The sequence below is a fragment of the Oryzias latipes genome, chromosome 9 (genome assembly GCF_002234675.1).
Source record: "Oryzias latipes chromosome 9, ASM223467v1".
Taxonomy (NCBI): domain Eukaryota; kingdom Metazoa; phylum Chordata; class Actinopteri; order Beloniformes; family Adrianichthyidae; genus Oryzias; species Oryzias latipes.
In genome coordinates this window covers 14,175,129-14,199,480 of record NC_019867.2, presented here as the reverse complement: position 1 = coordinate 14,199,480, position 24,352 = coordinate 14,175,129, and the positions used below count along the sequence as shown (strand labels likewise).

The window sequence follows — 24,352 nt, the reverse complement described above, 5'->3', positions numbered from 1 at the left end:
ATATATTTTTTTTTTTTACATGAAAGCAGGGTTTCATCCTGGTTTATATTGGTGGTGGTTGTGTAATCATGTGGGGAGGGTTATTTTTAGCAAACAACTGAACATCCTACAACAATGTCGTTGATGCAGACCAAGTCCACTCCTTTATTATTATAGTTCGTCTACTGTCTGATTGCCACTTCCATTAGGATATTGCATCATGTTAACAAGTTTAAATTATTTATTCACTGTATGCCAAAGAACTTCTTAGCCTCCAGATTCACAAGAACTGATGTTTATTTCGGGAACAAATTTTAAAAGTGGCCAAAAATGTTTTAAAGATGTATGAACATTTTGAATAAAAAACTCACTAAAACTCTAAACCCTAATACTGATGTTTCTAAGAAAAATCATTTCAAGAAGGGTACATTCCATTAAAATCTTAGGAAGGAGGAGCAGAAGCTTGAGTTGGTGCTGATGATCCAAAGCTCCAGATAGAAGCAGCTGGGTTCCCAAAAGGTTCAGCGTCAAACTGAGCATATGATGATGATGATGATGATGATGCATCTGGAAGCATTTGAGAAGCTGGCAGAATGACTATGTCAAACTTGACCTCTGGATCTGAAGCATACTTGATGTCAAGGTAAACCTGTGGAAAACACCAATGTTTGTCAGTGTTGTCTTGTTTTATAGCCACATTTAAGGCTATGAATTTAAGATCTTATCACAATCTAAAGTAATTTATCCAAATAAAAATATAACAGTAAATGATCAGGTAGCAAAGTAAAGAAACATAAAAAGTGCTCCAGCCTGTCCCAGCCACTGTTGGGCAAAGGCAAAGTACACCCTGGACAAGTCACCAGTTTTTCATGGGCTACACACACCTAATCCATCAATGAATTAAGCGCGTTTTTCTACCGTGGTAGAAAGCTGGAATGCCCAGTGAAAAACCCACACATGCACTGAGAGAACATAAAAGCTTCACAGAGAAAGGTGAGAGTGTTAAACCACTACTCCACTTTGTAGTCCAAGTAACTATTCAGTTTATCAAAAACAGGACAAATTTACAAAAATGCTTCAGGGATCAACTTTTTTATTCACATGTCATATTTTTGTAAGCCTAAGCATCTTTTCATTTCAGCTTATGTCTAATTTTCAATGAGTTCTATCCTAGAGTTACTGCAGAACTGCCTTGTGGGATTAACTCCACGTTTGAGCTATATCATTAGCTTTCAGAATATGATTGAATGTTCCTCAACGTAATTGATTTTAATGAACTTTATGTGGTTCTTTGACTTTAGAGATGCAGTTGAGAGAAAACATTTTTTTAAATAAATTTACAGTAAACTCACAAAATTCTTATCCCTTTGAACCCCTGACTTTTTCAGTAAATATGAGTGTTACTTCAAGATCTGTGTTGTTGACCTTGTCCAATCGTTGCTCACCTTGAGTCTGTACTCTGCTTTGATGATGTTGCAGTTGAGGATGGATGGCTCAGCATCATGGGGGATGGCAATGACCTGTGTCACTGTTTGGGATACCTTCTGTGGAATGGGAGATCCTTCCTCTTTAATGAGCTCTTTAGTGTGGACTTTTCTTCTCCCTTTTGCAAAAAAACTCTGCTTTCTGTAAATGCAGTACTTGGGCTTGATCTCACGAGAGGAGCCGTTTTTGATGAATGACACCACCTTTATTCCTTCACCTGTAAGAAAGAGCAAACGTGCATGTCAAACCAAAACTTGAAATCAAACCACCATTTCAGCGCCCTTACCTTGAAGGAAGCCAGATTTTTCAAGATTTACTTCCATAGCCAAAGACCCTGAGGTGAAGACCTTCATTTTCTTGTCCATAGACATGCGTTGTGGTGTCTAAAAAAAGACAAGTAAACAAACACAAAAAAGCATTAAAAGATAACAGTAGAAAGCTAAATAACAAAACAGCAGGACACACCTTAATTGAACCTTGGCTTTTGTGAAAATGCTCAAATAAAGAAGATAAAGTAGCCCATAACATTTAGCAGGTCAATCTCTTAGTGTGCAATGTTAAAATTCAAATAAAGTTACCCCCTGATCCAGTACTATTTCCTGTAGTACCTACCTGTAACGCAGAGATGTCACTGAGGTCAGCTTTTGACAGAAAGTTGACAGTTGTGGATTCTTTCTTGTCAGGCCTCATGGATCTGCTCAAACAGGCCTCCAATGAATATACAATTTTACCATGAGGACCTTTGAAAGACGATGGAACATTCCTAATGAGCAGGAAAGAGATCACCAATGAGAAACAGTTACTTTCATGATACTTTTTCAAGATTATTTCAAGAAATTTCATTAAAGGCAATATTTTTTGAATTTTTTTAAAAAACATAGTCATAAAACATTTAAAGACATAAGACATGAAACATCTGCAAACAATCTAAAAGTCTAAGTTTCATTTTTCTAATTTAAGACCATAGAAGAGATTTTTCTTACTGGGCAGGAAACTGAAAGGTGAATGGATAGACATGGACTCCTGGGGCCACAACACTGGAATCTTAAATACACACAAAAAAAACACATGAACATGCTCATTAATTGGAAACAGTGATTGAAAATCTTACTTTTGATTCAAATGAAATCAGAGAAGCATAAAACATTAGGGCCTGGATTTCGTCAGACCCACTATGGGGTGCAGCTAAGTCTGGGTGTGTAGAGAGTCCCTAAAATGCATAAAAAAGCACGCTAGCATCATATCAGTTCATCAATCTTCTCCTTTGATCTATTTGATCAGTCTCACAAGTTTTATGTTGAAGGCTTTTCCTGACACTACCCTCTGCCTTTCCCAGGCTTGTGACCGGCACAAGCAGGACACTGGTTTGTGCCCCATTGAGGCTGCATTCATCTTTTTATTTAAGTCAGTCTATTGATCTGTCCGTCCATTCTAATGTTTATTTGTCCTTTATTGTGTAAAAGTCTTTGTGCACTTCAGAAACGTATGCACTTTTGATGTCAAAACGTTCAGCACATTCGGGTCATTCTTGGTTTTATTTAAGGTATTTGTATATTTTACCCCCCCCCCCCCCCCCCGCGCAATTTTTGTGAATTTTCAGCCCCATTGCAATGAATTATTCTTCAATTACCATGCAAACTATGCAATATTGGTATCAAAATGTTCAACACGTTAAGGACATTCACACATGTACATTTTGGTATTTATATCTTCTATGCATTTTAATGTATTTTGCAATTAATACCAATTTTCAGCTCTATAGAAATGCAAACCTATGCAATACTGGTATCTAAATTTTTATGAGGTTCATGACATTACTGCTTGTACTTTTTGATATTCTTATCAATTAAGCTTTTTTTTTTTAAATGTATTTTTGGCGATTTTTCCATTCCATAGAAATGCACTGCAAAACCTGTGCAATATTGGTATCAAAACGGTCAGCATGTTCAAGACATTCCTGCTTGTAATTTTGGTATTCTTGTCTTTTACGCCTAATAAAATTTAACGCAATTTGCTAATATTTTAGCAACCTGCTATCTTCGTGACTATTTTCAAGAATTTTAAGTCATTTAGCAACTTTAGCATTATGCAAATTACTTTAGCCTTTTCAGCAAATCCCTTCAGCAATTAAAGTAATTTGCATCAGTATGTTTAGCAGACAGCTTTAGCATCTTCAGTGACCACATTAAACAAGAAGCATTCACACTAGCATTATCGCAGGTAATGCAACGTTTCTAGTTTTATTTTTTGTTTTTTTTGTTGTTTTGTGTACGTGTTTTTTCTATTGCTTTTTTAAATTTTTATTTGTGGATTTTTGTGAGCCAGCACATTTTTGGAGGGGGGGGGGGGGGGGCAGTCACTGCTTTTAAAGGGGCATTTCCCCCCCTTTGCCCGTGCCTATATCCGTCCTTGTATAAAGACACAATGACATAACAACAGTATTTCTTCACAAAAAGTCTTGATTGAAAGCTGAGCTAAAAATATACTCTTATAACGCTTTGAAGGTACAATTGTGCACTGTTGTGGTATTTAACAGCAAACATAAAATCAATATCTTCTAATTGGAAACTGATAAAAAATCTATGAAGAATTGAAGAATAAATGAAGATTGAAATGTTGAAGCAGAATATATCCTGCAAAACTTAAAGCTTATTGTGGTTTACCCTTAATTTACTAAATAAGCAGTAGAAGGAAAGTCGTTACCTGGAGTGCTATAAACTTACTCACTCATATGATAATAATTAACCTGAGGGCTATTGGCAGCTTCTGAACTTTACTTTGAAAAAACACAATTGACCCAATAGACTGAAAATAAACAGAAAACACTCATCAAACACACATCCCAATACTTACATTCTGAGCTTCGGTTTACCAGCTGGACGTATTCACCATCTTAAAAGAAAACCAAGTTTTTTTTATTGTAGGTACAAAAACAAGGTCTGTGTTTGTTTGTCACGCATCGATTTTAATGATACATTTTTTCCCCATAAACAGTATACTAATTTTCAAAAAATAAAAAGGAAATTCTAACATAAATGTACATCCTTTAAAAAGCAACAAGCAAGGAGTGAAGACTCAAATCAAGTGCTTATTGATTATTGCTTGTCTTCAGAAAACGTTCATTCATGATTTCAGTAAACAGTAGCATGAAACACACCATGTAACAGATATGTAATACTCATTGATTATAATCAGAATACAATTTCATTCACCACATTGTTGAGTTCCCTATGATTGTCTGTAGAATGGAATATATTTGCGTCATCAGCAAATAATATGAGTTTTAAAAGTTTTGAAACATTGAACATATTATTTATGTAAATTAGCGCTAGTCCTCTTATCCCATACACCTGTTTGTCAAGTAGGATGTCATGATTGAGAGTGTCAAATGTTTTTTAAGTCAATGAAAATTCGAGCAGTATATTTCTTTTTGTCCAGAGCATTTGGGATTTCCTCCACAGCATCAATGATAGCCAATGAGGTTGGTCTGTTTTCTCTAAAACCATATTGGTTTTCATTTTTAATTATATGTTTATGGATCTTACAAATTCTATAAAACCAGCGAATAGAAAAACTAAACTCACCCTTAGAGTCTTTGCTTTGTATGAAGTACTGCTTCATGGTGAAGAATTTCTCCTTGGAGTGGTACACAACGGTAGTCTTACCGTACGTCTCTGACCACGTAACATCAGCCTTTGCCTTGAACTTAACAAACAGGGACTCGATCTGGCAGTCTTTACCCATTTCCAGGGTGACTTGTCCTGTCATGAAGTCTCCATTTGTGAAGGTGTTCCTTTCATTGATGGGGTTGTAGGTAACCTCTAGCTTTTTCACTGTGGACTCCATGGTTTGCTGCAGTCCAACAGGTCGAGCTCTTAGCACACACAGGTGTGTCTGTGATGAAACTAGTCGATTTATATTCACCTCATAGCCCCACCCCATGGAAAAGTACAGCAGATAACTGAAGTGCACCATAAAATCAGTCAGTTTAACCCTTTTTTTCTATTCTGACCAAATCTGTGTGATTTAATAGTTTATTCTCTGAAAATACTTTAAACATTTAGGGAATTAAGTTACAAAAAACACATAATTTTAACCCAAAAAGTATTTAACTTTGGTATGACTGGGTTACACAGTTCTTCTGGCGTTCACGCTCGCACACACCCACGTCACGTGCGCATTCACACGCACACACGGATTCGTAACCACGTCATTTACATCCACTTACCCTTTCCATTCCGTCCCTATCCCCCTGCAGGTAGCCCTGAGTGCACGCTGGGTTGCCGACTCATCATCCTCGCGCATACATTCACACGTAGACACACGACGCCAACATTAGCGTTGGTTTGTTTACCCGGAAGTGGTCACCGATACCGGGTCATGTGACGCATCTTTCATTGTTTGTATTTATTTTTATTGATGATTCTTGGAAGCTCTGTAAAGAACACAGAATGTTTCTTTGTATGAACCAGTTTATTGTTGTATGTTTATTTCTGTTCTTGAACTTTGTGAATTCTTTTCCTCTTTCTTTGGACTGATGGAGAGCAACGCCCAGGAGGAGGGGCTTACCATTCACAAGAGAACCTGCCACAGGTGTCAGTGTGGGAGTCTGAGAGGAGAAGTCGGAGAGGCTGCGAGGAAGGCTATGTTGGTTGGCCTTTGTGGAGCAAGTGGTGTAAGTGGTGTGCTCTATTCTTGAATAAAGTCAAGAATACTTTCACCTTGGCACCTCTGCCCTTATTTCCTGACGGGACCCACGACACCCCCCCAATCAAATCCGTTAATGTTGAGTGTCAAGCAGAGAGGTATTGCATACCGTCTTTGGTATGACTCAACCATGGAATTGAACCTTCCAGGTCTCAGGGCAGAGACTATGAAACACCAAATTGTCATCCAAATGATAATAGTTAACAAGTATCCTACTAATTGAATTGATCTGATAAAAAACATCGTTGTAGGCTAAATCTTTTCCAAGTATCCAGGTTATCTTAGAAAAAAATTCGGTGTAACATGCCAATATTTTTTTCTGTTATGATATTCCTCTACATTTTCAGATCAGGAGCACAACTAGTACTTCATGTGACAATGTAAGAGCTGGGTGGTTTGAAAATCACTTTTACTGACACCTTTGACTGTTTATTCTTACAGTCAACTTAGACTGGAGATTGTATTCGAAGCTAAAATGCAAGACATGAAATAAAAAAAATTTAAAAAAGAAATTCAAACAGCAGCATCGACTTGTGCCAATGCACTTAAACCAAAAAAAAAAAAAAGTATTTTGGTTTGCCATTGCATTCTGAGAAACCGGTAAAAAAGTTTCCATGACAGGAATTTTATTTTACATTGTGTTATTAGAGTTTATATTGAGGTTTAAAGTCCCACTCCAATCATCTTTTGATTTGTTGTAAAAGCGTTAATGGTCTTTTAAATATGACTATGTTGTTTCTAACCAAAAATTTAAAAAAAGTATAATTTTCCATTTTTCATAGTTTATGCAGAGCGTGAGTAGTTCAAAAGAAATTCCCCTCTGAGTTGGAATCGTTGGCCCAAAGCAACCCCACCCACACTTCCTATCATCCATCTGTTACTGTGCTCTGTTGCTATCTTACAGCCCCTTGTAACCCCAACCTAAAATTACCGTTGCAAGAAAAATGATCTATCCAGCCATACATTTGGATTTGAGCCAAATACCAGCTCAGACGAAGAAAACAAAAACACATATTGATCGATTCGTCTAGAAGTGGATGCATCAGAATTGAGCAGAGCAGGGAGGTAGTGACTTGCCGTTTTAACTTGTGTGTCACTCTTGAAAGTTTATTTCCAACTATATTTTGTCGTCTGCTCCTAGATTACAGTAATTTGAATAAATACATACTCAGAAATGCAACTTTAAGCTTAATTCTCTTAATAAATATGATCCATCATAAGAAAAATGCCACAAGAACATTTAAAAACACCAAAAACATTCAGTCATCAGTCTTTGGTTGCACCTGCATGGTAGCAGTGTCTGGGTTTAGTCTGGCTAAAAAAACAATATTCATTTTAAAACACCACAAAACAGATTCTCTGTTGTTTTAAGTGTACATGAATGCAGCTCATAAACAGACAACTTCGCATCACAAAACACAAACACAGAGGAACAATCATTATTTGGAGACAACTCTGCTTTGTGCCAGGTCAGGTCCTATATCTCAAGGTAGTGCTGGAGCAAAGGGCAAAGGTCGCAAAAGGAGGGGCACCAGACTCACATGACCTGAAGAGTTGTTAGCCGCCTGTAAGATGAGGTCACGGAATCTTTGGGCTTTTATTATAGACTTAAAGGAAGAAAAGAATGTCTGTATTTTTTCTTTTGAATAGACCTGAATAGGAAAGAGTCCCTGTTTTATCTTTTTCATTGATGAACACACACAGAATAAAAAATGTGTTGCGAGTCAGAGCTGGTAGGACTTATAAAATTATTTTTTTTGCAACCTGCCCTGCAATGTGTTTAATCCAGTGTAGGTCCTTAGGCAGGACCCTTCACCCTGCTGCCTGAACTGTGTAGTCACAAGGGGACCCAAGACTGGATCTCCCTGTGCCGCTCCCCAGCCCGGATGAAATTCAGGGTTGTGTCAGGAAGGGCATCCGGCGCAAAAAAACTCTCTGCCGACCACCTGTGCAAATCAGTGAAAGCTGACGGGATTTGCCGGAGGTATGTTGACAAAAACATGAAAACTTTGAGAATTTAAAGATTGGTTGTATGATTTTTTAAACAGAGCTCATAAATTAACCAATAGGATTGTTACACATTAACTCACCGTACTGAAAAAAAAAATGTTGAAACAGAAACATTAACATTTGCTTTGGGATCACCCAAAGGTCCTGTGAAATCTTTGTTTATTTATTTATAATGGATTTTAACATAATAATCATTTTTTAGATTCCAAAAGAGATTAAAAAATGGTTCTGTTAATGTTAAGTAAATAAAGACTTGTCTTCTTGCAGTATATTTCACAGAGCGCATTAGTTATCTTAGTATAAAAAACTGATAATGGGATTTACATGGAAAAATTCTAGACAGTTTCTCACTCTTCAACATAAGCTAATATTTTTTGTGTATATGTTCTTTTACATTTAATTGTTTAAGGAGTGGGTTTTTTGTTTGTTTGTTTTTTGTCTGTCAAAGAAAGAAAAAGGGATATATGAAAAAAATAAAGAAAATAAACAAAGTCGGTGATTTGGAAACTTTCTATGTAAAAACTACAAATGTCAATAGCGTACAAACAAAATTTGAGTGCATCATAGATAATCAGTCCGCTTTACATTGATTCCTCCCTAGTAGTAGATTACAGGCTCTGTCTATCAACCTAAGAGCAAACTCACAAACATCATGGTGCCTATGATAAAAAAAAAAATCTGTGCTTTTCAAACTTAAAAAATGTTCACAAGTTTGCATTGAACCACCTTAAGAGGGCATGACGCCAAAATATTTAGATGTTTATTGGAATTGATTTCCCCCTCCTGACATGAAAGAAGCGGAAAACATGTCTGATCCGTTGTAAGACCTCGTCTGCTCCTCCTCAGACACCGCAGGCAGGACGACAATGTTGAACTTGGACTCTGGGCCACCCCCAAACTTGACATCCAGATAGAACTGTAAATGGAAAAGGATTTGTTTTCCAATATGCCTTGTTTACACAAAAATGCACCAACATCAGCTTAAGAAGACGTGCTTGAGCCTGTACTCCACCTTGACAATGTTACAGTTTAAGATGGAAAGACCTGTCATGGGTGGGATGTTGATGGTCCTACTGACAGTCTTACCTGTAGAGGGAGGGATGACTTCCCCCTCCTCCTTGAGAATAGTATTTGTTTCTCATTTTCTCTTCCCTTTTGCTGCACTTCTTGGATAGACAGTATTTGGGCGTAACATTGCGGGAAGATTTGTTATGAAAAACAGGAGAAATACCGGTTTCAATAATCCTTTCTGATTCAACAAATAAAGAGGACATCTAGTTGCAGTAGTTGCAGGTGTACACCTGTAATAACTGCATCAGGGAATGGACACTTCCTTGTTGTAGGTTTCTTTTTTTTAACCTGTATTCCCAACATGGAAGTCACATTAGTCGTAAGTCACATGGTAAGGATGAGTCTTGTTTAAAAGACACCAGAAACACAAGGATTTGCTGGACATCTGCCTGAGCACCAACTATATCAAGTATCAAGGGAAATCCTACAGGCAGAACCCCAGCTGTGGCACCCCTAGTGCCTAAGGAGGGAGTAGAAAACAAATGTTGGATCCTTCCTTGGAACCACACACTGGCTTACATATGTGGATTACACATGACACCCGGAAAGTGGAAGAATTGACCTGTAAATGTTAAATAGCGTATACTTTTCTACCTTCTTTGAAAGTACAGTCACAAACCTATTCACACACTGATGGCAGCTCTGCTGCCAGACACTGCCGCCAACCTTCCACCAGAGTCAAGGTGGGGTTCCCCAAGGACACTTTGACGGGCTCGGCAGGAATCGAACCTGCAATATTCTGATCAGAGGTCGACTGCCCTACCACTGCACCATGGCCACCCCTACTTGTAACATTAGGGTGGTGGACAACTACAAATAATTCAATCATGAACATGCCAAGGACCCTTCTCGGATTTGCTTTGTACATATCAAAGACGACAGATTTCTGAACACTGAGCTGTGAAGGAAACCCACCAACTTATTCAAGTATTTCATGTCTGACTCCCATCACCATGAGCCTCAACCACGAGGAATCAGAACATCACAGCCACTGTTTGTGAGTCATCGCATAAAGAATGCAGTACAGATAGATAACAGAGTATTTTACTGATAACATTTTCCATACCTTGTGTATGATGTCAGACTGATTGAAGCAGAAAGACCATGAGGCATTAACTTTGAGCTTTAGTTATAACCTCTTATTTGTTTCAATACTGCACCAAATTTACTGCTATGCCTCTTAGACCCAAGCACATTAGTTTATTTTTTATATCACTAATAAGAGTCTTTCCTTGCTTAATGAAAAACAGAGGACACTCCTTTATAGACAACATAGTGCACATTCTGAACAGAGAGGACAGATGGTCTGAAAGATGAGCTGTAAAATCATCGATGAGGTGAGAGTCTGAGGAATTTCTCGTCTCCCATGTACAACCTGTTTGAAGATCTTAGACCATGGGCCCATTCACACCTGCTACATGTGACTGCCACCATGTCTGAGCCCCACCAAGAAGTGGGACAGTAGCCGGCCATTCTAATACTAGCTTGATCAACAGACATCCAGTCATTTAACTTTAAAGAGGTCTTAGCTGGCTCTAACTTGAAGTTTAATGTCTTCTAGATTTATATTTTGAGTCCTGAAAAGCAGAATGCCATGTGACTCAAGATATTTTAAGACTGAAAGTACAAAACAGTAAAGATGCTGAAATGGCAGAAAAAATGTATGCTTGCAATCTAAAAAGGAAGAAGGGAAAACACCATCTGGAATGAAGTGCTCCTGGCTTTAGATTTATTTCACTGAAGACAACTAGGGCTTAACAAAGATTAAACTGGAACACATTTTCTTTCACATCTGCTACTATCTTAATCTAAGAGAATAACAAAGTTCCAAGCCCACATTATTTACCTGCAAAAGGGACGTCTATGTTCATCACAGTATAAAAAAGATAATCTGTGTTGGTGGAAAATGACGTAGAAAGCACCCTTGGTAAAAGCCAGTCCTTGGAATGTTTACATCCATGGTTACAGCTCTGTGAACATACTCAACATACTCTGTTGAGGACACTAACAGAGAAAGTTACAGAATGTTTATTTCCCCCCAGGAAAATTGGTTTCCTGAAAACATATTTTTGTCTTATATAAAGGCCAAACACACAGCCACACAGCCACTACGCTATTGCCCCTTTTCCACGACTGAAATTTAGGTTTTTCATGATACATTCATGATATACGTAATTCATAAGTGATTCTTGCATTCGTCATACTTCGATGTGCACAGATCATTTGCGCAAATTTTGTTTTTAACTGATCAAAATTTTTGGTCGGTTGAGAACTATGCAGTTTATACGTATTTTACGTAGTTCATACGCAATTATTATGAAAATCTTAGGCAATTTTGCTAGATTTTTGCTAAATGCATACGCATATTTGTGGCATTCCAGGACTGTTCCACGTATGTCTAATGGACTGTTCAACAAGCATGTACCACCTGTGGATAACTTTTACATTGCGTAAATGACGCACAAAACAGTATGAATTGCATAAAAACAGCGCAATAATCACATACGGTTCATGTTCCACGTTAATTTATATATTCTTTGCATGGGTTATTTGTACTGCTTCACTGGTGTTAACCTGGTTCGTTTGTGATACACTGTTGAAAATTTCAAACAAAGACCACAACTTTTCACACTCTTTCCAAATATATTTACACATGACCAATTTTCATCTGTAAAATATGCGCAAATAAACCGCATTAAAATGTTGGGATTGCACACACTGATCCAGCATATTGAGCCCAAATTAAATGTAAAGCATTTAAAGCATGTAAAGCATCTGCTTTTTACTAACCTTGATTCTCTTCAATAATAAACTGCTTAATAGTGAAGTATTTATCCTTGCTGTGATAAGCCATAATTATCTATCCATAAACTTTTGTCCATTTCACTTCAGCTTTCCCCTTCAGTTTTACACAGAGCGACTCTACTTTGTCCTCCTTTGCTAATTGAATCGGTTAGTTCAAAAGGGGCCCAAGTCCAAGAGGTTTGTTTTTCCAGGAAATGATTTTAATTGCATAGCTTAAAGGGAGGCTACACCAAATGATTAATACTTTACCCAGATTTAGCACAAATTCATAGCTTACAAATGCTATAATATGAAGCACCTCACTTTTATAATTTCAGCAAACTAGCAAACTAAGGTCTCTGGACTTGGGCCTTTCTTGAATTACACAGGGGCGCTGCCATATTGGATAACTAGTGCTGCCATCTATGGGATAAAGCAAAACCCATGCAAGAGAGGCCCAAGTCCAGGAATTTTGCACTTAATGCATTTTAAATGTCAAGCATGGTCAATACATTACAACGGACTTGGGAATATTTTGCACATAATTAGATAGCTTTTCCCTTGAAGACCATAGACCATATAATGTCTTTATTTTGAAAAATTGTGGACTGGGGACCCTTTTGAACTAACCAATTCAATTCTAATGTAAATTGTCAAGAGATGGCATCCCCTCTGGTTAAAATATTGCTTTGGTTGATGGTAGTATACGCCATGGAAAAACTTTTAACATTACTGACCATGATGCAGAAAAATAAACAAAGAGCTATATGAGATAATGGGGGCAGAGGCTTTATGTGATGGAGGGCGTGTACAAATACAGGTAGGTTAATAATTAAACCGTGAGAGTCATGGTTTATGGATACTTGTTTTGATATAAAACAAACAAATGAAAACTTAATTTAAAAAGCTGTTTTAAAAAAGGAAAGTGCAAAGGAAATAAAATTCCAAACATTTGTTGGGATTCTCAATTTTCTTGCTAGTTTTTTTTTAAATTCAAAAAAAAGTATTCCCATTAAATGCTTTGTCAATGGATTAAAACACTTTGCGGAAGCAATCATCCTCCGCTTCGCGTCGGATGGTTCAGGCTTCCATGGTGTGCGCTAATTTCTGATAATGCACACTTTGTCAGCCATTAACCCTTTCGTAAAGGCTTTTTTTTTGTTTTATGTCTTTTTGTGGACCAAAGAGCAGACAACAGCTTTTATAAAGCTCTGGGAAGAGAATGATCATTTGCACCAAATTTTCGGCTGCTGGGGCTTGGAGGTAAAACCATGCATTTTTACACCTCTTCGTCACAAAGTTAGACCCTCTAGTGTTTTGATGTTAAACATATTTTCTAGAGGAATTAAATCTTTCATCTCTCCCCCTTTTTGTATTTGTTTTTCAGGACAATCCTAAAAAAAATGAAGCTACAGGAGAAGGTTTCTCCCACTCATTTATGACTTTCCCCATGTCATTTATGATTTTGTGTGTACTTGGACAGAGGGACAGAGACCTTCCACTAGTCCCCCTGTCCTAATTTCTTCTATCCATGAGGAAAGTCCAGCGACACCTACAACAATGGGTGAAAGAGAGGGGCTTGAAGAAAGTGAGGAAGGAAGGAGTCAGCCACCTGCTGTAAGAAAAAGAGGAACGAACAGTGATGAGCTTCTAGATCTAAAAAGGGAGGACACAAGACTGCAGAGAGAGACAGAAAAGCAGAGAGCACAAGATAGGAGGGAGACTTTTCATCGACTTTTAAGTCTTTTGGAGAAAAAAAAGGTCAATAAATGAAAAATAACCTACCAATGATTGCTGAGAAAAAATAAATTAATAAATGAAGTTCATATTTGATATATTAAAAACATTTGAGGTTGTCTGAATGCAAATAAAGGAATAACTCAAAAACAGTAATTGTTATGAATTCACACTTTTATTTACAACTATATTCACAAAGTTGGTCGACATAGGCAACTGAGACCCAGGGCTGGAACTTCTTAGTTGATGATTGTTACGTCTTGCAGGGTGGTCTGCTGAGAGAGTTTCAGGATGCGGCTTCACACTGCATCGGCCATCAACAGGATTTGCAGGGCTGGCTGTCGATGGATACTGCGTGAAGATTATCTATAACTGCATAAACATGAGATAAGAAATGCACAATCTTAATCATTTTGTTAAAATGAAAACTTTAAAACTTATCTTAATTAGTTAGTTACCTGTTAACATGGTCTGGTGGTACCTCCTCCAGGGCAGAGAGTGCCGTTGATGGCCTCCAGACCAGCCTCCCCTGATTTTGGAGAAATACTGAGGTCAGAGAAAGCTGCATTGGGTCTTTATAGAGCTATGAAAGAGTACAGAGAGGAGCTGTGGTTTGGATGAGTTTTGTAGGACATGTATAAGAACCTTAACAAAAAGTTTAGTGCAGTTTATTTATTTAAAACATATCATAAAAGCAATAGCTACATTTAGGCATTACAATACATTTATGTATCTATTTGACATAATGATAAACAGTGGAAAACTTTAAGTTTATTTTATTAGAAATACTTGGGTATAAGTTAGTATAAGTACAGCAAGTATACTAGAGTGTCAGGATTGTTTTTCTTACCAGATGGGGACAGTTCACCATCTGGAAATTCCAGGGTTTGGAGGCATAGATGACCTCTCCGTTGACCTTGAGCCAGGCTCCAACGCCCTGAAGCCTTTCCCCAGACACTGAGATCCTTCCATCCACTGTGGGACCCACGTAGGGAAGGTAGTTGTTCGCACGAGCGCCAGATCCTACTGTCAACTGGAGTTGAGAATGTCTGACAGAGATACACAGTTAAAAACAGTTATTGAACTAAATAATTGTTGATAATGAAATTAGCTGCAGCCTTTGACCAGAGCTTTGACCTGAGAAGCTTTGCTGCATTCAGACTCTAAATAGTTCTTTAAAAATAAATGAAAAATGTTGTTAAGTTTATTATTTTCTAGGCTGCGTTCGTGAATCACCAACAGACCTGATGTGCATTTGGGTCAAACACTATGAAGTGATGTAAAAACTAGCAGTAGTGCTATAAAGTCAAGTCACAATAGAATTAGTTTGTGTTTGTGTTTTCCTTTTTCATATATCTAATATGAATAATTTCTAGTCTAGAAATCTAAAATGAAAAAAAGTATTCAGAGAATACGGATTTTAATCATTGTGCATGTTCCCAATAGGTTTTACAGTAATGCATATCGCCGTACACTATTAGTCAAAACATTTATCAGTTTTTTGTTTCTCCAACTAGTTAAAAATAATAATGTAACTTTTTAATGCACACCCAGCAACCAATCAAATCGAGAATTCACCCGGATGATGGTATAATTTCTCACAGTGCACACTTCATCAGCCATTATCCCTTACATGATGCATACTTCAGAGTACACTGTCATGTTGTACCAATGGAGGGCATTTACATGAGAATTCTGTAAACAGTTTCTCTTTTTAAAGCTGATTTTACGATAGGCCTACAGCACTGATTTAATTAATGACATAAAAAAATCCAATTCAGTGAAACTGACACTGAGATTGGAACCATAGTTTGAATCAAGCAGGACAAATTACACTCAAATGGTCAATGAATCCAAGTTCCTTTTATGTAAAAGGAGTTTAAAAGGGATGCAACTCTTTTGTCTTCCAGTGTCTCCAAATTCCTAACATTTTAAAGATAAGTTCTTAATTTTTCCACTATCCTTGCATTTAATGCAGCTTTGTGTTTAATTTGCTGTTATCTCATCGTCAAAGAATAACAACCTTCCATTAGCAAATAGACTTTGAACCCTCACTGGATTCACCTGCAACAGGAGAGTCTATAACCTCAGGATGCTGTAAAGATAATCAGCAAGTAGAACCAGCCTTCATCAATTTGGCACCTTGGCCATTTCTTTTTTGTCTGGGAAACTGAAAAAAATATTCAAACATTTAAAATATTGCTTTTAAAAAATAAAGTTGGTCTCATGAATTTAATTTCCCTGTAGGCTATGAATAAAAGTGATCTACATTAATATTTGCTCATTGTGGGTCCACTGTCACTCATCCTTAAATGGTGCTGCTGGTCTCAAAATTTAGCAGCTGCACCTGAGAAAATATGTCATTTTAAAAGTCATTGTTGTATGTTTTACTAAAAATGCTATAGAATTATGTCATTGTGTTTTTCTTTTTTAGAGAAAGAAACATAAAAATTCAAAGAAGAAGAAGCTGGAGAGATAACTTCTCTTCGTTGGTCTGGGAACGTTTTGGGGTCCCCCCCGGAGGAGCTGGAGGAAGTGGCTGGGGAGAGGGAAGTCTGGGCATCTCTACTCAGACTTTTGCCGTTGGACCCACATGACCCAGATGAGTGGAAGAAGATGGATGGATGAATTTTCAAAAGCATGAGAGGTTGTTTGTTTTTTTTGGCTTAACTTGGTTGTCAAGCATCCTATTTACCTGTTTAAAAATGCTTTTGGTCTCATTTCAATGCTATTTAAGTCACCTAAGACAAGATTCCCAATTTTAATATCCTAATTATTGCCTTCTATAAAAGATTTGCTTGTTCATAAAGAACCTCTAGAGAATAAGCCAGAGAGAAGCAATATTACTAAATACTTTTTTCTACTTGGCCAAAATCTGTCTGCCTTCTCTTTATTTTAGCCACTGGAACCATTTTCACAAAACTTTTTCAAATTCATGTATGTTAAAAATGGGGTGTAACTTAAGGGGCTCCATGGTGGTTAGCACTGAATGCTTTGGCTCAAATCAAGGCTGGGTCCTTTCTCTGTGGACTTTGCATGTTCCCCTCTTGCATTTTTTTTTGTTCGGTTTCTTCCTACAGTTAAAAGACCTGCTTTATAGGACAGTTGGTGACTTTAAAATTGTCCTTTAGATGTGAGTGTGTCTGTGTGTTTGTGGTTATTTGTGGTTGTGGCCCTGCAATGGACTGGCATCTTGATTAAGATGTACCCCACTTTCACCCAAACAAAAACTGCATAGCAAAAAATGGAACTTAAAGTAAAAGACACTCGTTTCAAGAAAAAAGTCTTATTCTCTGCTTTGCTAAAAAAAAAAGATCTTATCAAGAAAGTTTTAAACTTAGTTTTAATCTTAGTTTAAGAACACCTGTCTTAGTGACTACAGTGTTTTTCTTTAAAAAATTTTTTACCCCGTTGGCATATTTTTTTGCTTATTTAAAAATAAATTCAAATTTGGATTACTTCTGACTTATTTCTAGGGGCAGTGTAAGCCTCAGCAACCGTGTGTGACCCCAAACAGAACTAAGCAAGTTTAGAAGATGAATGGATGGATGGGTAATTTTAGTTTAGCCCTTATCAATTGAAAGCTTTAGACAATAGAATACTGCCAAACTAATGCAATTTCATGTTTACTTTTTTCTCCATTTTAACCAGAGTTGGGCTAAAAATAACATCTGTGCTGATAACTTATCAGCACAGATGTAAAGAAAGGTAAAATGGTGCTAAAAGCACCACTTGCAAAGGGTTTTTAGTAAATATATGTCATAATCCTGTTAGATATGCAGTATCTTGGAACATGTTACAGTAAACACTTGTGTGCCACAACCACTGAGTACAGGGAGGAACTATTGTGCATTTAGATGTAAAGATCAACCTCACTTAGTGTAGAATAAACATAAAATGTGATGTATTTTCCAAAATCTGTCATCTAATCAGCAATCAGCCTCACAGATGCCTTCCTCCAATTCACTTCTTTCACTGCTTTACTGCTCGAGTCAGGACTCTAAGTTTTGACCGGATTTGAGAGAAGTTTCTAGCTCTAAAGAAACTAATGTTTGATTTGAGACATATAAAATAAAAATTCCCCATTCCAGATAGCAAATGTTCCAATGGAACAATCTTGGACTGTTCCATGCACACATGGAACCTTATCCTCACATGACGAATTTCCAGGAGAGGTTTATTTTATTACAATGTCATAAAGATAGATGTAGCACTTTGAAAGTCAGCTTTTATTCCTTTCAGCCTCTGTCATTGTTTTAAAACCATTTTATTTGTTTTAAAATTCTTCATTGGTTTGATTCTGTCAACTTCTTAAATAAATGTTCTTTTTTTGGCACTGATCTATACCACTTTTATTATTTCTATTTTCCAAACATAAAATATCAGTCCCATACCAACAGCATTTGTATTTATTAGTATTTAATGCAAATACTCAATTTTTACTGCATGTAAACTTTGACAGTGCTTGAAATGATGTACTTTTTATATTTCGATAATATCTTAAGGTGTCAGACGACTTTAAAGTCTAGAGTTGTGACTGGATTGGCGTGTGTCTAAAGCTTTTTTCAGTCAGTGTGGCTACCTCCATTAAAGTCACAAGTGCTCACATGTTGAGTGAGGTCAAAGTTAATGTCATTTTAGTATCCTAATTATTGATTATTATTGAAATTCATCTATGTTAAAAATGGGGTGTAACTTAAGGGGCTCCATGGTGGTTAGCACTGAATGCTTTGGCTCAAATCAAGGCTGGGTCCTTTCTCTGTGGACTTTGCATGTTCCCCTCTTGCATTTTTTTTTGTTCGGTTTCTTCCTACAGTTAAAAGACCTGCTTTATAGGACAGTTGGTGACTTTAAAATTGTCCTTTAGATGTGAGTGTGTCTGTGTGTTTGTGGTTATTTGTGGTTGTGGCCCTGCAATGGACTGGCATCTTGTTTACGATGTACCCCACTTTTCCCCAAACAAAAGCTGCACAGCAAAAAATGGAACCTTAAAGTCAAACACTCTCGTTTCAAGAAAAAAAAAGTCTTATTCTCTGCTTTGCAAAAAAACAGATCTTATCAAGAAAGTTTTAAACTTAGTTTTAATCTTAGTTTAAGAACACCTGTCTTAGTATAAGAATACCTTTTATTTTCTTTTTTACCACGTTGGCATATTCGTTTGCTTAAAAATAAATTCAAATTTGGATTACTTCTGACTTATTTCTAGGGGCAGTGTAAGCCTCAGCAACCGTGTGTGAACCCAAACAGAACTAAGCAAGTTTAGAAGATGAATGGATGGATGGGTAATTTTAGTTAAGCCCTTATCAATTGAAAGCTTTAGACAATAGAATACTGCCAAACTAATGCAATTTCATATTTACTTTTTTCTCCATTTTAACCAGAGTTGGGCTAAAAATAACTAAACGTAAAATGGTGCTAAAAGCACCATTTGCAAAGGGTTTTTAGTAAATATATGTCATAATCCTGTTAGATATGCAGTATCTTGGAACATGTTACAGTAAACACTTGTGTGCCACAACCACTGAGTACAGGGAGGAACTATTGTGCATTTAGATGTAAAGATCAACCTCACTTAGTGTAGAATAAACATAAAATGTGATGTATTTTCCAAAATCTGTCATCTAATCAGCAATCAGCCTCACAGATGCCTTCCTCCAATTCACTTCTTTCACTGCTTTACTGCTCGAGTCAGGACTCTAAGTTTTGACCGGATTTGAGAGAAGTTTCTAGCTCTAAAGAAACTAATGTTTGATTTGAGACATATAAAATAAAAATTCCCCATTCCAGATAGCAAATGTTCCAATGGAACAATCTTGGACTGTTCCATGCACACATGGAACCTTATCCTCACATGACGAATTTCCAGGAGAGGTTTATTTTATTACAATGTCATAAAGATAGATGTAGCACTTTGAAAGTCAGCTTTTATTCCTTTCAGCCTCTGTCATTGTCTTAAAACCATTTTATTTGTTTTAAAATTCTTCAGTGGTTTGATTCTGTCAACTTCTTAAATAAATGTTCCTTTTTTGGTACTGCTCTATACCACTTTTATTATTTCTTTTTTCCAAACATAAAATCTCCAGTCCCATTCCAACAGCATTTGTATTTATTAGTATTTAGTGCAAATACTCAATAGCAAAAGAAAGATTTTAAGCACAGTACAAAAACTCTCTGAAATAGAAGAAGTCAGTTTCAGATTTTTATTAGTAAGTTGTTTAAGAAAGATTTTACAGAAAAAAACAAATATATAAACATAAGTTAAAAAATTGCATTTTGCACAGTCTGCGAACTGACAAATAAAACATTTCCTATAAAAATAAACACACAAAGTACAGTTTCATTTTTGTAGGAAACAGTGGAAAACCCACGAGAATAACAGAGTTGAGATTTACTTAAGGTAGAAAAACAAATTGTATACTAAAGATAGAATGACATTAACTTTGACCTCACTCAACATGTGAGCACTTGTGACTTTAATGGAGGTAGCCACACTGACTGAAAAAAGCTTTAGACACACGCCAGTCCAGTCACAACTCTAGACTTCAAAGTTGTCTGACACCTTAAGATATTATCTAAGTATAAAAAGTACATCATTTCAAGCACTGTCAAACTTTATTACATCTGGAATAATTTCCAGGACTAATATTTTTCTAGGTAGTTTTTTTTTAATGACTGGTGTTAAAAAATGTCCTATCAGAATCAGAATTACACTGGAACTTACTTGAAAAGAAACAATACAATAAGTTCTGAAGTTGGCAAAACTTTATACTCCAACCTTTTTCAAAGACAATAAGATGTAGATCCATTTTCTAAAGCTTCTAATTGGTTCTAAAAACTAAGACATTAATTAGGTAATTTCTAGCCCCCCCTGCTGGTAAAATTATTAATTACAATTTCTGGAGGAAACTGGAACAGAAGTTTCAGATCATTCAAAGGCTACTGGCACACAACTTCTGATTTGAATCTGAAAATCCCATATCAATACGAGTGTAATAGAACGTCTCATTGAATAATTTCAATACTTATATTTCAGAAACTTTTAAAAGCTCATTTGCAGGAGAGAGATGATAGAATGGGAAAAAGGTCATTTCAAATGGTAACGTCTTACTTCTCATGGATGATTTCTTACAAACACTTTTCTAATAAAGCAAACCTCTACCTGTAACATAGAGGTAAAACTAAAACCTGGAGAGGTAGATCTGTAGAAGAGCCCTGATAGGTTCCCATAGCACTTTAAGGTAAATCTGCTGTGATAAAACCAAAAATGTTCAGACATAAAATGTAGAAAAAAACAAATCTAAACCAACAGCTGACAAAAAGCTGATGAATAAAAACCAGAAAAAAAAACAAGTTAAGACATAAATGTTTTTTTAAATTGTAACATTAAATCAGTTCAGTGGTATCAAACACAATGAAACTCAAAACAAGTCATGTTTGAACTTTTTTTTGAAAGAATAGCAAAGTTAAAGTACACTTCCGGTTGGTATTTTGTGAAGGCTTAATCTCTACCTTATTCCAGTATGTCTACATTTAATAAATATGCTCATGATAAAAAAGAGGGAGGATTGTGTGTGGGTGTGTCGCACAGTATGATGGGAAACAGCACTGTCAGGTCATGGGAACCTTTTATACAGAGGCTCACCTGTAAGAAAAAGAAAACACAAAAGAACAGTTCATAACAAGATTATTGGATGTGGTCTCTTTCAAGAAATCAAAACAAAAATCCTAAAGAAAACGAGTAGAAGAAACGTATTCATACGTCCACATCCACTTATAAATGATGCCATTAGAATGACTCTTTTGGGAATGTCTACGATTTCACTTTCTGACAAGTTTACAAATAAATGAAACGTTCATGCATGTTAGAGGATTGTGCTTTTGTGCCGTCCGTCACTAACACTAACCTCTATATTGTAGTGGACTTCAAGGATGCTGCAATGCGAGATGGTGCAGGATGCAGATGAAGGAATATGGAGCTTGATCTCTGAGTGCACGTCGGACGTGTTTGGCCCGACAGATTCTCCGGTCACAGACGCCAGATGCAGGCAGACAACCTTTGCAGTGGTCCGCTCGTGGGAAAAGAAAGCCTGCTTCTGTTGTAGCTTCAGCCGTGGAGTAACTGTCCTGGATGAAGCATTGCTGAACTCACAGGTGATTTTGGCAGTTTCTCCTGTTGGGTGAAGGAAAAAGATTCGGATGTGGACGCTTTCATATTTTTTCATCGTGCAGACTGGTCTACCTGGACTGAAGACTGTCTTCTCTGCCTTGACGGTCATCGTGATTGGACCTGAAGCACACCACAGACAGCACAAGGTCTTGCTGTTTGAGCCTATAAGGGGAGCCTGTGTAAACATGACACACACATACTTAATATTTGCACTGCATTCTTCCAAAGTCTCTCTTTACATGAGCAATCGTATCAGTGGACAATTATTTATGGAGTTCTTCCACTCATATGGGTCGCGGGGGCAGCAATCTAAGCAAATATGCCTGGACTTCCCTCTCCCCAGTCACTTCCTCCAGCTCCTCTGGGGGGGACCCCAAAGCGCTCCCAGACCAGCGACTGGGGCCTCCGCCCAGTGATGGAGTAATATTTATATTTATAGCTCTTTATTACAATTGTGACAGAAAGTTTCTTACTCCTCATCTTTACTAAAGGAGTAATGTGTTAGATGGAGAGGTGCTACTGTTAATGTTACAATCAACAAAGCAACATTGATTGAAACCCAAACTATCAGAAAAAAAAACTGTTTTTCCCCCATAAAACACTAATCTCAGGTTTAAAAATTTAGAAAAAGGGGACTTTGAAAAATTCATTTTCCCTCATACAAGATGGTTCTTTGAGCAGATCATAAATACACTGCTGTATGTTTTGAACAGAGCCTTTATTTAAAGACCCACTCCAAAGAAAATCATGTTTTTGGTGTTTTAACATGTTCTTGTAGCATTTTTTGTTATGTTTTATAAATAAAGCTTAAAATGACAATTCTGAGTATTTCTTTATTCAAAATGTGGCGAATCAGGACCAGATTAAAATGCCCTTGGAAAAAGCTTTTAGTTGCTACAAACTACGATCGGCAGGCCACAAGCGTACTGCTCTGCTGCATTCCGATGCATCCACTAGCAGACAAATACATCCCTTAACGTCTTCTTTTCCTCCTTTTTCCTGGCTCAAAACTGTACCGGTGGAAGCTTGTGGGCTGCAGACTGTAGCTTCTACATCACTGCTATAATCTTTTTCCAACTACATTTTTTGTCTGCTCCTGATTCATGATAAAAAAGAAAGATAATAAAAAAAAACACACAACAGAAATGTTTTTATTAGCTACATTTTCTTCATACATGTCCTCAGAAAATGCTGCAAGACCATAATAAAAAAATAACATTTTTCAATGTGCAAATGCAGACGTTTAATTGGTTCTGGAGAAGGATCTATCTATGCTAGATGTGTGCAGATCTAAGATTTGAAGAGTGGGACGTTCTCCATCTCTTACCCATAAGTCTGGCTTGTTGGTGTCAACGTGGTTCACAAAGTTCAGCTCAGTCACAAAGTCCTTGGACAAATGCCACGGTCTGTGGATGCTCACGGTCAGCGTGTATTCTATCTGCCCATGAACTCCGTGGAAGGATGATGGGAAATCTCTGCATTCATGCAAACAAGCAGGAACACAGAGGAGAGAGAGAGGCTGTGATGAAGCTCTGCAGACTCATAGAGGTTTGGAAACAAAAATAAGCTGAAGAATTTGAAAATGCTCAAACGCACCCTTGAGGAAGCTGACAGGAAAACGGAAAAACATGCCTGCCGGCCTGTAGTTTTTCTTGTCCGGTGCTGATGGCCCCTGCAACGTAAACACATGTTCAAAAACTTTATTTAAAAGAACAAAAAGAAGAAACAAAAGAAAACAAAACAAAATTTCCCTTGTTTCTCCTGTAGGATGGCGCTTTCTGAACTGAAGAAGTCCACTTTGGCGCTGTGGTACCGCCGGTGTTTTCTGGACCCGCTGGACCAGTGGACGCTGGCGCCTCCTTTCAGCTTTATCGTGAGAGACGTGACGCTGGTGTCCTTGCTGAGGTCAAAGGAGATGTGTCCCGTCACCATGTCGCCTTTGGAAAAGGTGGGTTTCCCGTTAACCACGCGGCTGTCAAAACTAATGCTAAAATTCTGAATAGCGTGTTTAAACATGCTAACGTGTGGAGTTTGTACGCTCAAAAGCAAAAACGAATTATGAGGGAGGAAGAAGAAAATAAAAGATGAGTCCAACGCTTCTAGTTATCGGGCCACAACAAAGGGGGTCGTCACTGCGCATGCGCACTACATACGGGAGGAGGACACACCCTTCTGCAGACCGTCACACCTTATTTACTTTAAATCAACGCTTCAAACTGATATTACCTTTACATTTAAAAAAATGCTTGAACAGGAACAACAATAACAACAACAATGACGAGAAGGCTAACAACACCTAGAATTGGTTGATCAGACTGGCTTTGCTGATCTCTTCAAAATAAAAGTACTTTGTTTTGTTGTTTTATTTAAATCAAATCAAAAATGTGATTTGTTTTCTTAGTTATAGGAATT

The 24,352-nt window shown here is 37.2% G+C and overlaps 2 protein-coding genes across 5 annotated transcripts; both read right to left on the bottom strand.

Moving 5' to 3' along the window:
• Positions 1 to 117: 117 nt before the first annotated feature.
• On the bottom strand, positions 118 to 5,834 carry LOC101158533 (arrestin domain-containing protein 3). Of its 4 annotated transcripts, none has more exons than XM_020705992.2 (8): positions 5,693 to 5,834; positions 5,049 to 5,338; positions 4,318 to 4,356; positions 2,448 to 2,508; positions 2,077 to 2,227; positions 1,751 to 1,847; positions 1,425 to 1,681; positions 118 to 628 (listed from the first exon to the last, which is right to left on the bottom strand). In XM_020705992.2, exons 1-8 carry the CDS (start codon positions 5,767 to 5,769, stop codon positions 422 to 424), a joined length of 1,179 nt encoding a protein of 392 aa, XP_020561651.1. In that variant the 5' UTR covers positions 5,770 to 5,834; the 3' UTR covers positions 118 to 421. The 4 variants fall into 4 exon arrangements, with proteins under 4 accessions (XP_020561651.1, XP_020561653.1, XP_020561652.1 ...); XM_020705994.2 differs by having other exon boundaries at positions 5,049 to 5,316; positions 5,693 to 5,808; XM_020705993.2 differs by having other exon boundaries at positions 5,049 to 5,358; positions 5,693 to 5,793.
• Positions 5,835 to 20,431: 14,597 nt separating this feature from the next.
• Positions 20,432 to 24,089, bottom strand: LOC105354745 (arrestin domain-containing protein 3). Its single transcript, XM_011479254.3, has 6 exons — positions 23,692 to 24,089; positions 23,537 to 23,612; positions 23,268 to 23,415; positions 22,013 to 22,115; positions 21,678 to 21,943; positions 20,432 to 21,415 (listed from the first exon to the last, which is right to left on the bottom strand). Exons 1-6 carry the CDS (start codon positions 23,954 to 23,956, stop codon positions 21,317 to 21,319), a joined length of 957 nt encoding a protein of 318 aa, XP_011477556.1. The 5' UTR covers positions 23,957 to 24,089; the 3' UTR covers positions 20,432 to 21,316.
• Positions 24,090 to 24,352: the final 263 nt, after the last annotated feature.

Coding starts and splice junctions, on each gene's coding strand:
- LOC105354745 (XM_011479254.3), bottom strand. CDS start 23,956: ATGTTTAAACACGCTATTCAGAATTTTAGCATTAGTTTTGACAGCCGC. Junction 22,116..23,267: donor CCAACAAGCCAGACTTATGG/GTAAGAGATGGA, acceptor ATGTTTACACAG/GCTCCCCTTATAGGCTCAAA. Junction 21,416..21,677: donor AAGTCCACTACAATATAGAG/GTTAGTGTTAGT, acceptor TTTTTCTTACAG/GTGAGCCTCTGTATAAAAGG.
- LOC101158533 (XM_020705991.2), bottom strand. CDS start 5,439: ATGGTGCACTTCAGTTATCTGCTGTACTTTTCCATGGGGTGGGGCTAT. Junction 4,357..5,048: donor ACAAAGCAAAGACTCTAAGG/GTGAGTTTAGTT, acceptor TTTTCTTTTAAG/ATGGTGAATACGTCCAGCTG. Junction 629..1,424: donor AAGCAGAGTACAGACTCAAG/GTGAGCAACGAT, acceptor TGTTTTCCACAG/GTTTACCTTGACATCAAGTA.